At 38.4% G+C, this 12,913-nt stretch overlaps 2 protein-coding genes across 2 annotated transcripts in view; one reads left to right on the forward strand and one right to left on the reverse strand.

The window, feature by feature from the left end:
- slc22a31 (solute carrier family 22 member 31) overlaps window positions 1–8,072 on the forward strand; it is a 14,646-nt gene extending 6,574 nt beyond the window's left edge. Inside the window, exons 4-9 of the mRNA XM_014003082.1 lie at window positions 3,284–3,452; window positions 3,563–3,708; window positions 4,971–5,079; window positions 5,337–5,551; window positions 5,653–5,764; window positions 6,598–8,072. Of these exons, the coding sequence (XP_013858536.1) occupies window positions 3,284–3,452; window positions 3,563–3,708; window positions 4,971–5,079; window positions 5,337–5,551; window positions 5,653–5,764; window positions 6,598–7,036 (1,190 nt within the window). The 3' untranslated portion in view covers window positions 7,037–8,072. The remainder of the gene's footprint in view (window positions 1–3,283; window positions 3,453–3,562; window positions 3,709–4,970; window positions 5,080–5,336; window positions 5,552–5,652; window positions 5,765–6,597) is intronic.
- A 503-nt stretch (window positions 8,073–8,575) lies between these two features.
- Window positions 8,576–12,913, reverse strand: part of dpep1 (dipeptidase 1) — a 10,407-nt gene continuing 6,069 nt past the window's right edge. Inside the window, exons 6-10 of the mRNA XM_014003083.1 lie at window positions 12,527–12,703; window positions 11,069–11,153; window positions 10,874–10,949; window positions 9,769–9,904; window positions 8,576–8,830 (exon numbers count right to left, since the gene is read on the reverse strand). Coding sequence (XP_013858537.1) covers window positions 8,654–8,830; window positions 9,769–9,904; window positions 10,874–10,949; window positions 11,069–11,153; window positions 12,527–12,703 — 651 coding nt within the window. The 3' untranslated portion in view covers window positions 8,576–8,653. The remainder of the gene's footprint in view (window positions 8,831–9,768; window positions 9,905–10,873; window positions 10,950–11,068; window positions 11,154–12,526; window positions 12,704–12,913) is intronic.

The following is a 12,913-nucleotide window of genomic DNA, read 5'->3' on the forward strand; positions in this document are numbered from 1 at the left end:
GGTCAACCAAACATGGGCATAGTAACAATATGTTTTATACTACATTTATCCATTTTAAATACACTAACCTCACTCCTTTGTAACAACTAAGGCAAAAATCTCAATTCAGAAAATCTTTTCAGGACCCCACCTTGATGTTTCAGGACCCCACTTTGGGTCCCGACCCCAACTTTGGGAAATACTGTTCTATAACACTTAACAGTGTTGTTATATGACACCATGCAGTGTTGAAAGAAGTATTCTGAAAAAGCCCCGCCCTCTTCCACCTCATGTCAGACACACCAGTATTTTCTCAGCAAGGAATGCTGGGTAATCTTGTAGAAATGATGTTTTTGTATATTTATGACTATTGAAGAAGTTCATGAGAGTAAAAATTAATTGTTTTGGTTTGTTTTCTTGTTCAGTTTGATCAAGTTGTTCAAGTTTAAGTTTGTGTTACTGGCCATAAATCGACACCATGAGTGAGAGGTACTTCCTGGTGTGTGAAGAGTGACTCCATTATGGTTTTCTATTAACTACTGAGTAGTGTTGATGCAACACTACAAAGAGTTTGATTTAAACTCTGAGTGTTAAATTTACACTCTCTGATAAARGGTGGATTGACACCTTGTGGTGTCTGTTAACCYTTTAACACCATAATTTCCTTTGTTAATAATAATAACTGGTGTTACTTTTAACACTTTATTTCAACACTGTTGAAATGTAAATATGACACCCAGTATTGTTGAATATTGAACAATGGGTGTTAAAATTTAACACTTTCACATATGTTATTTTAACACCAGAGAGTGTGGACATATATAGACACTGTGGGTGTTAAATTAACACTGTGGGTGTTAAATTAACACTGTGGGTGTTAAATTAACACTGTGGGTGTTAAATTAACACTGTGGGTGTTAAATTAACACTGTGGGTGTTAAATTAACACTGTGGGTGTTAAATTAACACTGGCATTTTTTCTGTGCTGCAGTAATTATTAACCATAAATTAAAAAAGGTGGGTGTTTGTTATAGAGAATAGTTCTTGATTGATTGATGTACTTCTACTCACAAGTGGAGATGCTGCAGCTAAATAAATAAATAAATAAATAACACATATTGAGCTAATATTTGGTGTGGTAGTAGCCGAGCCTGATCCCTAGCATGTAGTGTTTAAAAACCTCAGCATCCAGGATTTACTTTAAGCTGCGCAAGTTTGTCTTGGAAAAGAGTTGCAACTCTTCTAAACTTTGCACAAAAAGTAAAACAAAAATGTGTTTAATAGATTATTTCTTTGTAACAATGATCCTTAAATAAATCTTATTTTTTAGCAGCAGCTGGGGGCACCAGAAGCTCAAAACAAGAGTCAATAACAGCAAAATGAAATGTTTGGCAACCCATGTGCTCAGCTCTGCTGCTCACCCCACAGATGCATGTTCCTTACAAATGTGGCTCCATTTAAAAGAGAAATTAACAGGTTTTCCAACCGTATAAGGTTTATTGCCAAGAAGCATTGTTACAAAGAAAGAATCTGCCAAACTCATAATTCCTTACGTTTTGTGCTAAATGTATAATTATTTAATTAAATTCAGTTTATTTATATAGCACCACAACAAACAGGGTCTCAGGGCACTGTACACAAAAATAAACTATAAATGTAAAGAAGCAGCAGATTGAGTTTGAATCATTTCATCACAGTCATCCAACCTAAGCAGCACATCAGTGACAGTGGAGAGAAAAACTGCTTTTTAACCGGAAGAAACCTCCAGCAGAATCAGGATCAGCAGGCTCAGGACAGGCGGCCATCTGCCTCGACCGGCTGGGATTTATTAATTATAAAAACTAAATTTGTTATAATATAAATGAGAAAGAACCTTTTGATTCCTCTGCTCCAATCAATCAATCAGTCAGGTGCTAATTAATTTTTTTAACTATTATGTAATTTATCTTTTTAAACTATTTAAAACAAATAAAAAACTCAGCAAAAGGTCCAAACTAAGAGGGCCGACAGTGGAAAACACGAGGCACATGATCTTCACTGTACATTCAGTTAAAACTGAGTCAAATTTAAGGGAAAATCCCGATGTAATCTCAGCGTTCATGGTTTTTATTACCGTAGAGTTAATCTCTAAGCAGGAATCATCGTTCACTCCTCAGAGCTTCATATTTGCGGCTCGAGCTCCAGGGATCCGTGTCTGGACTGTTTCAAACCGTCCGTTACGTGAAAAGGAGCAGAAATGTCAGAGCGGGAAATTACATCTGTCTCATCCTCACATAGTTTGGATGCTTTGAACGCCGTGCAGAAAGTAAAACCTTCAGGCTGAGACACACACACACACACACACACACACACACACACACACACACACACACACACACACACACACACACACACACACACACACACACTGAGTGTGAACTATTGATCAGAAACAGATGAGAGAAAACCCTGTTGAGTCCCGACAGAAACAAATTGTTTCTTATCTTATCTCTGCTTGAGGACACGCAAACAGCTGAAACTCTTTAAAGTCAGTTTATGCTTCAGCGACTTATTAATAATAATATTTATAACAACTAATGTGATTTATTTATTACATTTTAACTAATTTCTAGTGAGTAGAAGCTTGTGAATTGTAATATTATCTTTTCTCTTCTTGTCTGTCTCGTGTTTTCTAGCAGAAATGTTTTCTTGAATCTCAGTTATTTAGAACAGAATAATTTACTTTACCAGAACAAGTGGACATGTATTTATTCCAGGACTAGAAGTTATAAAACTGTTTTCCACCACGAGGTCCTGTGGGGGGTCAGAGTTGGACGGGGTCAACATCTGGTTGCAGTTTAAAAATGTAGGAACTATTTTGTTTAAAATAACTAAAAACTGTTTTTGAGCAGGATGAAGTCATTCTGAGGAGTAAAAATGGTTACCATCTGATTTTTATTTTTATTTTATTTATTTTTTTATGTTTTATGCACTCCCACYTTTCTGGAAACCTGATTCCAGATTATTTCTTTTAAGTGTTTAAATTGACGTCAGGCAGATGTTTGGTTGGGTGGAGTGATGACACTGAGATTCACAAAGAGCTGAAAACAATAACAGGACAGAACCGAAGGCCGGGACAGAAACAGGAAGTGCCCCCCCCCCCATCCTCAAACACCCCACCTGACAGGAAGGAGGCGCGAATCAGAGGAATATTTATTCATAATTAAAACAAGCTGAAGTTTAGCAGAACTGCAGCTAAAAGCTAAAGTTAGCACAGCCACAGTCAGATCTTCCATCCTGACTCGTCTCTTGTCTCTCGTCTCAGGGCTGGAGCTGTGTGACCCCCCTCACCGTCTCATGGTCGCCATGGTCGGCGGCTTCTTCGCCGTGTCCGCCGAGCTGCTGCTGCCGGGCGTCGCCATCCTGTGCAGCGATTGGCCGGTTCTGCAGGCCGTGGTCACCGTTCCTCTGCTCCTGCTGCTTCCGTACTGGTGGTGAGTCGGGGAATAAATCAGTAAAATTTCCTGTGGTAGTAGCTGAGAGTCATCCCCAACGTATCTGTTACCGCAGCACAAAACGTTATTTTTTTWWWAAATTTCCTCAGCTGTGCCTCGGTGTTTCCCGAGTCTCCTCGCTGGCTGCTGGCCACAGAGCAGATCCCTCAGGCCAAGAGCAGCCTCCAGGAATTCGCCGCCAGAAACGGCGTGTGTCAGCAGGACGAGCTGTACCCCGAGGAAACCCTGCTGTCAGGTACAAACTCTCCAACCAGTGTGTTGACGAGCCACCAGCAAACTGCTTTTTAATCACTGTGGAAAATTAAACTCACACAGACTGAATTTTATTTAAAGCATAAACTATTGTTTTAAATTGAAATAAAACCAGAAAGTCTGGATTATAAAATGAGATTTTGACTGAAGGCCTAATCTGTTTTGAATTTGATTGATTTTTACATAAAAAATCCACAAAACTTGCTCCTAACCTGCCGGTTCAGTTAGAAAACTGCAAAAATATTTCTTTATTATCATTTTAGAGATATTTATAGCTGCTCTGATAAATATTTTATTTTTAAGATCTTGCTGCTGTGGTGGACTTTATTTGACCTGAGCTAAAAGTTAAAATAATACTTAAAAAACATCTGTTTTCCTCAAACAGACTCATGATAATGTATTAAATTATGACATGGGAGTTTGAAAAGTGCTGCAAACTTTAAAAAGATTTGATTTAGTTTTCTCTTTTTAGACCAGCAGGGGGCGACATCCTGTTTATAGATGGTTAATTTAAGGGCCAATTGAAAACCTTTTTATTTATTTATTTTTGTCACCAGGAGGATGTTTTCTTTTTGGCATTTCAATACTCTGTGTGTAAAATTTAGATATTTTTTTAGAAATAAAACAACAAAACAGGTTATTTTTAGTGTGTGGTGAGATTTTAGCTGACAAGTTAAAGGCTAATAAGAGGGAAATAATGATTCAGAGTGGAATAAAATTTATTTTATACAGTTTTTTAATTTAATTTAATTTATATCATTTCATTCATAAAAGCTGTATAAAATCTATTTTTTTAAAAAAGTAAATCAGTTATTGAGTGAAAATGGGGCAAAAAGAAGAAAAAAACATACCTGCCCGTAATATTGTGATAATAAACCAAAGTATCATTTAAGTTGAAGAGATTTAAATTGTTTGCACAATTTACCCTAAAAAGTCTTAAAAGGCATTAAAGTCATCAGTCTAATATAAGGCCTTAATTAGCCTTAAAATGTCTGAAACTTTAAATCGATCTTTCAGAGGTCTTAAAAATGTTAATACGTTTTATTAAAATAATTGGTAACATTTGTTTTGTGTTAAAATAAACATGAAATAATATTTGTTTTAAATTTCATTTCAAGTGGCCTTTAAGAGGTCTTAAAAAGTCTTAAATTTAACTTGCAGTACCCTGTAGGAACCTTGTAATTAGACGTGTTTATCTTTAAATACTACATTATCCTTTCTTCTCTCTTTTTTTAATGTTTTTAGAAATCGATTCAGTTTACAGTGAAGACTGCCAGCCGAGGTTTTACTCGGTCCTGGAGCTGCGACGGACTCGTGTCATCTGGAAAAACTGCCTCATCCTCAGCTTCACTCTGTGAGTTTCAGTTTTCTGTTCTGAATCCTGCAGAGAATTTTACATTCATGACCAAATAAAAAGAGGCGTCGCAATATTTCACCTACTTTATATTATAAACATGTCACAAATAAATATTTAAGGGAAAGAAAGACAAAATACATTTTATCCGGAGAGTTTGTGAACAATAACAGTCGCAGTGACGCACATGGATAAGTTGTTTAAAGTGAGTTTAGGAGCCTGATGACATTTTAATAAAAGCAARATGTCTCCTCTAGCTTCATCGGAACAGGCATCCAGTACTGTTTCACCAGAAACCTGCACCATCACTCCTCCAACTTCTACTTCACCTACTTCCTGCGAGTGATAACCGGAGCGCTGGCCTGCATCTTCATCTGTCTGTCCGTCAATCACTTCGGTCGGCGCGGGATGCTTCTGCTGTCTGCCATCATCACCGGGCTGTCGTCGCTGCTGCTGCTGGCCCTCACCCAGTGTGCGTCCAAAAACTCCAAACGTTCGCTGCTTCGTTTTTTTTTTTTTTCTCGCTGATGACAAGTGTCAAAGTGGAAACCTGTCTTTGTCTCGTGTTGTCAGATCTTCGAGGCGGGCTGGTGTTGGTGCTCTCTGTGGTGGGTCTGCTCTTCTCTCAGGCGCTCGCCATGCTCAGCGCCTTCTTCGCCTCCGAGGTGATGCCAACTGTGGTCCGGTGAGCGTCCAGCGTTCTGATCTTAGCACAGAGTGGAGCAACGCCACGCCGCTTCCTCCTTCAAACACTGTTTCTGTTTTCTGGCTAACACTGCTAACACTGCTAGTGCTGCTAGTGCTGCTTGTGTTCCTACTGCTGCTAATGCTGCTAAAAGTGCTAACCCTGCTAAGGCTGCTAACAGTGCTAACCCTGCTAGTGTTGCTAATGCTGTTAGTGCCGCTAATGCTGCTAGTACTGCTAACACTGCAAACCCTGCTAGTGCTGCTAATGCTGTTAACACTGTTAATGCTATTAGTGCTGCTAATGCTGTTAGTNTGCTAACCCTGCTAGTGCTGCTAATGCTGTTAACACTGTTAATGCTATTAGTGCTGCTAATGCTGTTAGTGCTGCTAACACTGCTAACCCTGCTAATGCTGCTAGTGCCTCTAGTGATGCTAATGTTGCTAATTCTGCTATTGCTTCCCTACAACACATCAAACTTGCAGTTGCAGCAGGCGTCKATGCTGCACTTTAAACTGCTGCACATTTTGAATTTAAAATTTAAATGGCATCTTCAGTAGCATTAGCACAGTTAGCAGCGTTAGCAGCTGCCTTTGTTGTAGGATGATGACTTTATAACAAATGCTGCGCACCAACAGCAAAGGCTGTGTTCCGATTAAATATTTAAATGTAAATTTTATCTTTTTTTAGCTTTATTAGGTTGTTTCCCCCTGAAGGAGCCGGGAACATTGCAGAAAGACTGAATAACCCGTAATGTCGCTCCACTCTGTTAAGATCCACCTGAATGTCTGAAGCTTCATTCATAAACTTTTCTTTCTCCCTCGGTGCGTTAGCGGCGGCTGCCTCGGCCTGGTGTTAGCAGCCGGCTGTGTCGGCATGGCCGCCTCCTCCCTGATGGAGCTGCAGAACAACGGCGGCTACTTCCTGCACCACGTGGTCTTCGCCTCCTTCGCCGTCCTCTCCGTGCTCTGCATCATGCTCCTGCCCGAGAGCAAACGCAAACCGCTGCCGGACTCCCTGAAGGAGGGCGAGAGCCAGCGGCGCCCGCCTCTCTTCCTGTCCCGCCCCGACAGAGACCACCTGCCCCTGCTGTGCACGCGGCCCCCCAAGTCCGAGTACAACCCAGACAACTACTCCCGCCTGGTCTCCGCCACCAGGAAGATGTTGACTAAAGATAATTTGCCTTACAGGATCGCAGCTCCTGCTGCTTCCCCCCTGCTGTTCGACAGCAACACTCAGGAGAACGAGACGCAGAGAGAAGTGTTGTCGTAACCACACTCCTCAGACTTGAAACTTTTCTTCTGAACTTACCTCAGACAGTCTGATCAGCTTTATTCAAAGCTCATTCACTCTGATAAAAAAACAAAAACCAGACTGAAGCTAGAATTTAGTGCACCTTGGAGCGATGTCTCGGCTGATTTTCTCCAACATATTTGTCTCATCTAAAATCATTGCTTTTCCTCTTATGGATTCAGATTCTTTTAACTGGAGCCTTTTGTTTTCCTGCTCCTCTTGTGAAATCAGTGGGGCTGCAGCTCTTTGTTTTGTTTTTTAACACGCACTTTTCATCAAAACGATCATTTTGATCCTTTGAAGAATCAGCAACAGTGAATATCTTACCTGTTGTGGATAGCTCTGTGATCGACCTCAGCTTGGAGAAGAAGTTTTATTTTGACCTGACTGACTCAAACTCCAAACTGAGATCATTAAGAGAGCTATCTACAGCAGGTAAGATAATAACCGCTCATAAGCTTTCCACAAAAGTGTTCAAACCATCATGTGCCTCATCAGCAGTGTCACAGACGAGCTGCTCTCTGATTATGATGAATCAATATTTGTTATATCTTAAACCACTAACGAACCTCGTTAAAGCATATTTCACTTAAAGTGTGGGATGGTAAGTGTTGACATAAAAAACAAAGATGTTATTAAGGTTACTTCTCTGCTCTGGTTTCAGATTTTAGAATTAAAATGAGGTCAAATAAGTTTAACAAGCTTCAGAATGTGGGGAAAAAAGGTCAACATTGAATCAGGAGCATTTATTATTATGGTTTAACACCTAAATAAGTCACTGTATTTATTAAGAACTGCGCATTACAGCGTCCACGTTTTCTAATATTGATATTGACGTTTTGTTACCCTTCAGTGTTTTAAATGATAAAACTGAACTGAAATGTTTGTGTAACAGTTTATTCTGTACAGTCAAATGTGCTTCATGTTAAGTTGTTAAGAGAAACTTGTGTTACTGTTCTTTTTATTTTTGTCTGCTTAAAAAGAGGTGAAAATTAAACAAATTTCACCCCATTTACAACGTTGTAATACCTCACTCTGGACACTAGATGGCGCCAAACACGAAGACAGGCAACATTTTAGTGAAGGCGAAGCTCTGAGGGGAGTTACTGGTGCATATTTGTGAACATGACAGCTTCTTTTGGAGGCTGAGATGAATCTTAATGTTTGCTTTGTAGTGTTTTGAAGAAGTTAGTCCATGTTGGATCACTCTTGTGGGGTCCTGGACCAACCTGGTTGTGATCATTTTGTGTGGCTCTCTGTTAAAGGTTGTTTGTCTTGATTTTAAGACGAGCCTGAAGCCTGAGCTGATCTCTGTAGCGGCTGATTATCAGACATTGCTGCTTTGTGGAGGATTTTAAAAAACATTTTTATTATTAAAAATGCTGAACGGAGCATTCAGTCTTAGTTTTATGCTGCAGATCGTAACAAGAAAAATGAGTTCAGACTTGAAGAAATACCATTTTGTTCATCTTTTTGAGTTTTTATTTTTTGAATTTAAGATGAGTTGTGCATTTTCACCAAAACTGACAAAAACATTGTTTTTTTTTTTAGATTTTATTACTCAAGAGATAAATGTAGTTGCACGTGACGAGCGTCTTATTGAGCTGTTAGAGTGAAACAAGCCTGGGCAGCAGCCAGCAGGAGGACAGATGTACTGACTGAATGAACGACCCCGGAGACTAAGCCATCGACATTTGTCCTGCAGGGATTCTCAACCTCGTTTTCTGGAATAGGCTTATCATCCGGGCGCTGTCCACTCAGACTGTCACGAACCTGAAGCACAGAGACGTTCAAGCTTTAATAAAAACACACAGCACATCATGTCTTTAATGATCGACTGCTGTTAGAGCTGAGCAATAAAACAAATCTGATCTTTAATCACATTTGACTGATCTGTTTCTTTTTCGTGTCAGTCGTGCAGTCAGGACCAACATCGTCACAATACATTTCTGTTTTTATTTAAGATAAGATACATAAATTACCTGTTGGACTCGGGTCGTATAAAAAACTTTAGAATCAGTCCATCAAAGACACCCCATCCTGGTGTCCTTTGTGGGATCGAGGGAGAAAATTGCATACATACTTCCCATAATGCATGGCAACATTATAGTCTCTACTAGAGTCCAAATTATTTTTATAGTTTGCTAAATTAACTTAAAGCCTGGCATGTGTGGTGAAAGGATTCAGTTCTGGGACCGAATTAGTGGTGGACAAAGTAATCAGTTTCCTTACTTGAGTCAAATAACTGATCCTACTGGTCAAATATTACTCCAATAAAAGTAAAAGTACTGGAATATGTGTTTTCAAAAACACTTAAGTACTGAAAAGTGTTGTGTTTTTTTTAACAGTGCATATCACTTTAATCAATAACAGTATGAGCTCAAGTAGGGATTTGAACCACCGACGCTGTGGTTGCAGGGTGAATGCTGTGTGTGTGTGTGTGTGTGTTTAAAAATGGCTAAATTACATCCTTTTGTGAAATTAGCATTAGCAGTTATCTTAGCTGGGACAAACAATCAACATGTTTTTAAATCTGAAGTACAGAGCTGAAATTTGAGTAGCTAAAAGTGAGCTAAAAGCACTGACCCCAACTGAATGATATAAATGTGAAAAAAGGAGGGATGATGTGTCTCCTTTAAAAATGGCTCTCCACAGCTCTCCAAGTCATCGGAAAGTCCCACAGAACCTGACGGTTTGTGTTCATGRCTCACCTTCTCCACCTCACCCATGACCCGCAGCAGATTATTTCCAAGASCAGCTTTAACTTCCTCATCGCTCCATCCTCTCCTCACAAGCTCTGCCACCAGATTGGGAACTTTGGACACGTCCTCCAACCCTACAGGAAGTCTGAAAGGACAAGATTTAAAAAAGGTTGATTACAAAGAACAAAATTACAAGTCACAAAAGGCTGTCTAAAAGCTAAAATGAGCAAATCTAAACTTTTATTTGTTAATAGACACTATGTTATTTTATGTCTCTTCAGACATACAAGTTAAGACTTATCAGATAATAGACACAATGAACTTTATTGGATTAAATGAGCAAAGCACTGGCTAAAGGCTAAAAGTAGCAAAACATTAGCTAAACAATACAAGTCACAAAAAGCTGTCCAAAAGCTAAAATGAGCYAAYCAKTAGCTAAAAGCTAAAAGTAGCAAAATGTGAGCTAAACAATACAAGTCACAAAAGGCTGTCTAAAAGCTAAAATTATCAAAACATTAGCTAGAACTTAAAAATAGCTAAAGACTGTCTAAAAGCTAAAATGAGCAAAGCACTAGCTAAAAGCTAAAAGTAGAAAAATTAARCTTTTAGGTGTTGTCCATTTAGCTTAGTTTACATCAGGGGCACCCATGGACTGCCAAGCCATTTTTAATTAGTTTTTTATTTAAAAATGTATTTCATTCAAAAATAAAAATGTATTTACAATAATAAAAAGAATGAAAATAAAAACAAACAAACAAACTTATGATTTGGCCCACCAGCTGCCGCCATGGTTATTAATTTGAAATCTTCTGTCATTTTTCCCCACTTTCAGTCAGTCATTCTCATACATGTCATTTTGTAAATTACACAAATTTAAAAACTTTGCTTCAGAGTCTCAGAAATAAATTTGCCACCTCCCTGTCCTCCTCTGCCTGCTCCTCTGTGCTGCAGACGTTCTTATCTRCGCCCCACGTTCTTTCTTATTTGAAAGATCATCTATAGTGTTATATGGAATTTGCACCTTTAGAGTCTTAACTACTGTAACTACTTGACAAATCTAAAAATTTATTGGGTTTTTACGGCATCACAAGTTTTCAGACTTCTGAGAACTCACCTGGTAACTCCATCATAATCGCCACCAAAACCGACAATCCCAGCTCCGCCCACTTTCTTTATGTGGTCAAAGTGATCTGTCATTGAGAACAGGAAGAAAACAAGTTTAGTTTAGGTGGATATCATCCAATTTATCTTAAAAAGTTATTATTCAACCAGCTTTACAGCAGCTGTTATGGACAAACCGCCCGTTTACCAGCAACGTCTGAGAGTTTGGCCGCTGGGCCGCAGGTCACATACTCGTTGTAGAAGTTCACCATCACAATCCCTCCAGTRTGGTTCTGCAGAGACAAACAGTAACATGATGGTGAAACACAATGTCCTGATCTCCATCTTTATAGGACAGAAAACTCTGACACTTCAGGAGGATGTGACAAACAACAATCCACGCAAAACCCAAATCTGCTTCATCATTCATCGTTTCATTTTGCTTTATGTTTTTATGGTTTGACAACTCCTGACTAGTAGTTTCCATCAAAAGAGCTGTTATCTGAGGTTTTATCTTGAACCTGATGATGTCATAAAGAGGATTTATTTCTTTATTATCTCCAGTAAAAAAACAAAAAAAAAAAAAAAACAATAGCAACTGCTGGATGTGTTTCTGAGAAGATTTCATGTTCAGTAAATCTGTCATTTTATTACAGTCAGGCTGTTTACCCACATGAGCTGAAGTCACATTATAACTTTTTATGTCAGTGAAAATGTTCCGCTTTTATGTACAGCATGAAAAGCAAAAGCTGTTAGCAAAATATCTGGATGGATTTTGATGATAATCACCAAATGTAGCTCCACAACTAAATAATTGTTGGCACTGAAAACACAAAAATGGCTATAAATCAGTGAATTTTTGCAGATAATGAGCTGGATGTGGTTGTAGCTGAAATTCAAGAAAAAAACAACTCCGAGTGTAATGTCTGGTACATGATGAGTTATTTCCAGGGTTTGACCAAAACGTCTAGAACTCCATAATTTTTCAACAAGACATGATCTTATTCAGAACTCTGAAATTAAAGAAGGAACAACGTTGCACTCATCAAGGTCTTTAATTTCCAATTCAAAATTTTACTAACATTCTCAGACTAACATTAAAATGTTGTTTTTGCACATTTTTGACAATTATACTGAAWTATTTCTGGGAAAAATGTATTGTAACAAAACGCAAAAGGCGGTTTTTTAAATTAAAAATATCACTTTTCTGTAAATTTTCCTAATTATTTAGTCATTTTAATAGAATTTGTCAGTTTTTGGAGAGGAAATTTTGGTGCATTTTCATTTATTTTCAGTCTTTACATCCTCACGATACAGCAGTGTTTGCTTAATAAATAAGAAAAGTTAGGAACGTCTTATTTTTTGATTTGCATATCATATTTTTTATTTTATACTTTTGTTTATTTATTCATGTATGCAACAGCTTATATATTTGCAAATTACCATTATTCCTCAAGCTGCACCATTCTTAAGTCCAGTGACATTTTGGTTGGTCTTGGTGCATAAATCATTTTATTTTTGTTTTAAACTGCTGRGTAATGTTTGATAATGTTTCTCCTCATTGTGTTGTACATAAAAAGAAAAGTTGGGAACACCTGAGAGGTGCGTCATTCTCCCTCTGGTTGATTATGGAATATTTTCAGCTCCAGCCTTTTTGTTTACTCACCACTCTGCGGAGGACATCGTCCGGCACGTTTCTCTTGTGGTTACAGATGCTGTAAGCTGAGGAGTGGCTGAAGATAACTGGAGCTTTAGACAAATCCAGCACCTGATTCATCACATCTACAGAAACATGAGCCAAATCTATCAGCATCCCCAGACGGTTCATTTCAGCGATCACTTGCTGTTGTGAGAAAAAAAAGCACAAAGATTATTTGAAAACTCGCAGCAATCAAAAGCCAAATGACACAAAGTATTTCATGCTTTAGTGGCACATTATTCTGGGCGCCAAGGGTAAAATGAAATGTTAAAAAATCTCACTAACATATTTTTCATTATTTAGCTCACTTTTAAAGTGTTAAAAAATTATCACAAACATTTTATTATTTAGCTC

This window comes from Austrofundulus limnaeus, unplaced genomic scaffold (assembly GCF_001266775.1).
Source record: "Austrofundulus limnaeus strain Quisiro unplaced genomic scaffold, Austrofundulus_limnaeus-1.0 Scaffold16, whole genome shotgun sequence".
Taxonomy (NCBI): Eukaryota; Metazoa; Chordata; class Actinopteri; order Cyprinodontiformes; family Rivulidae; genus Austrofundulus; species Austrofundulus limnaeus.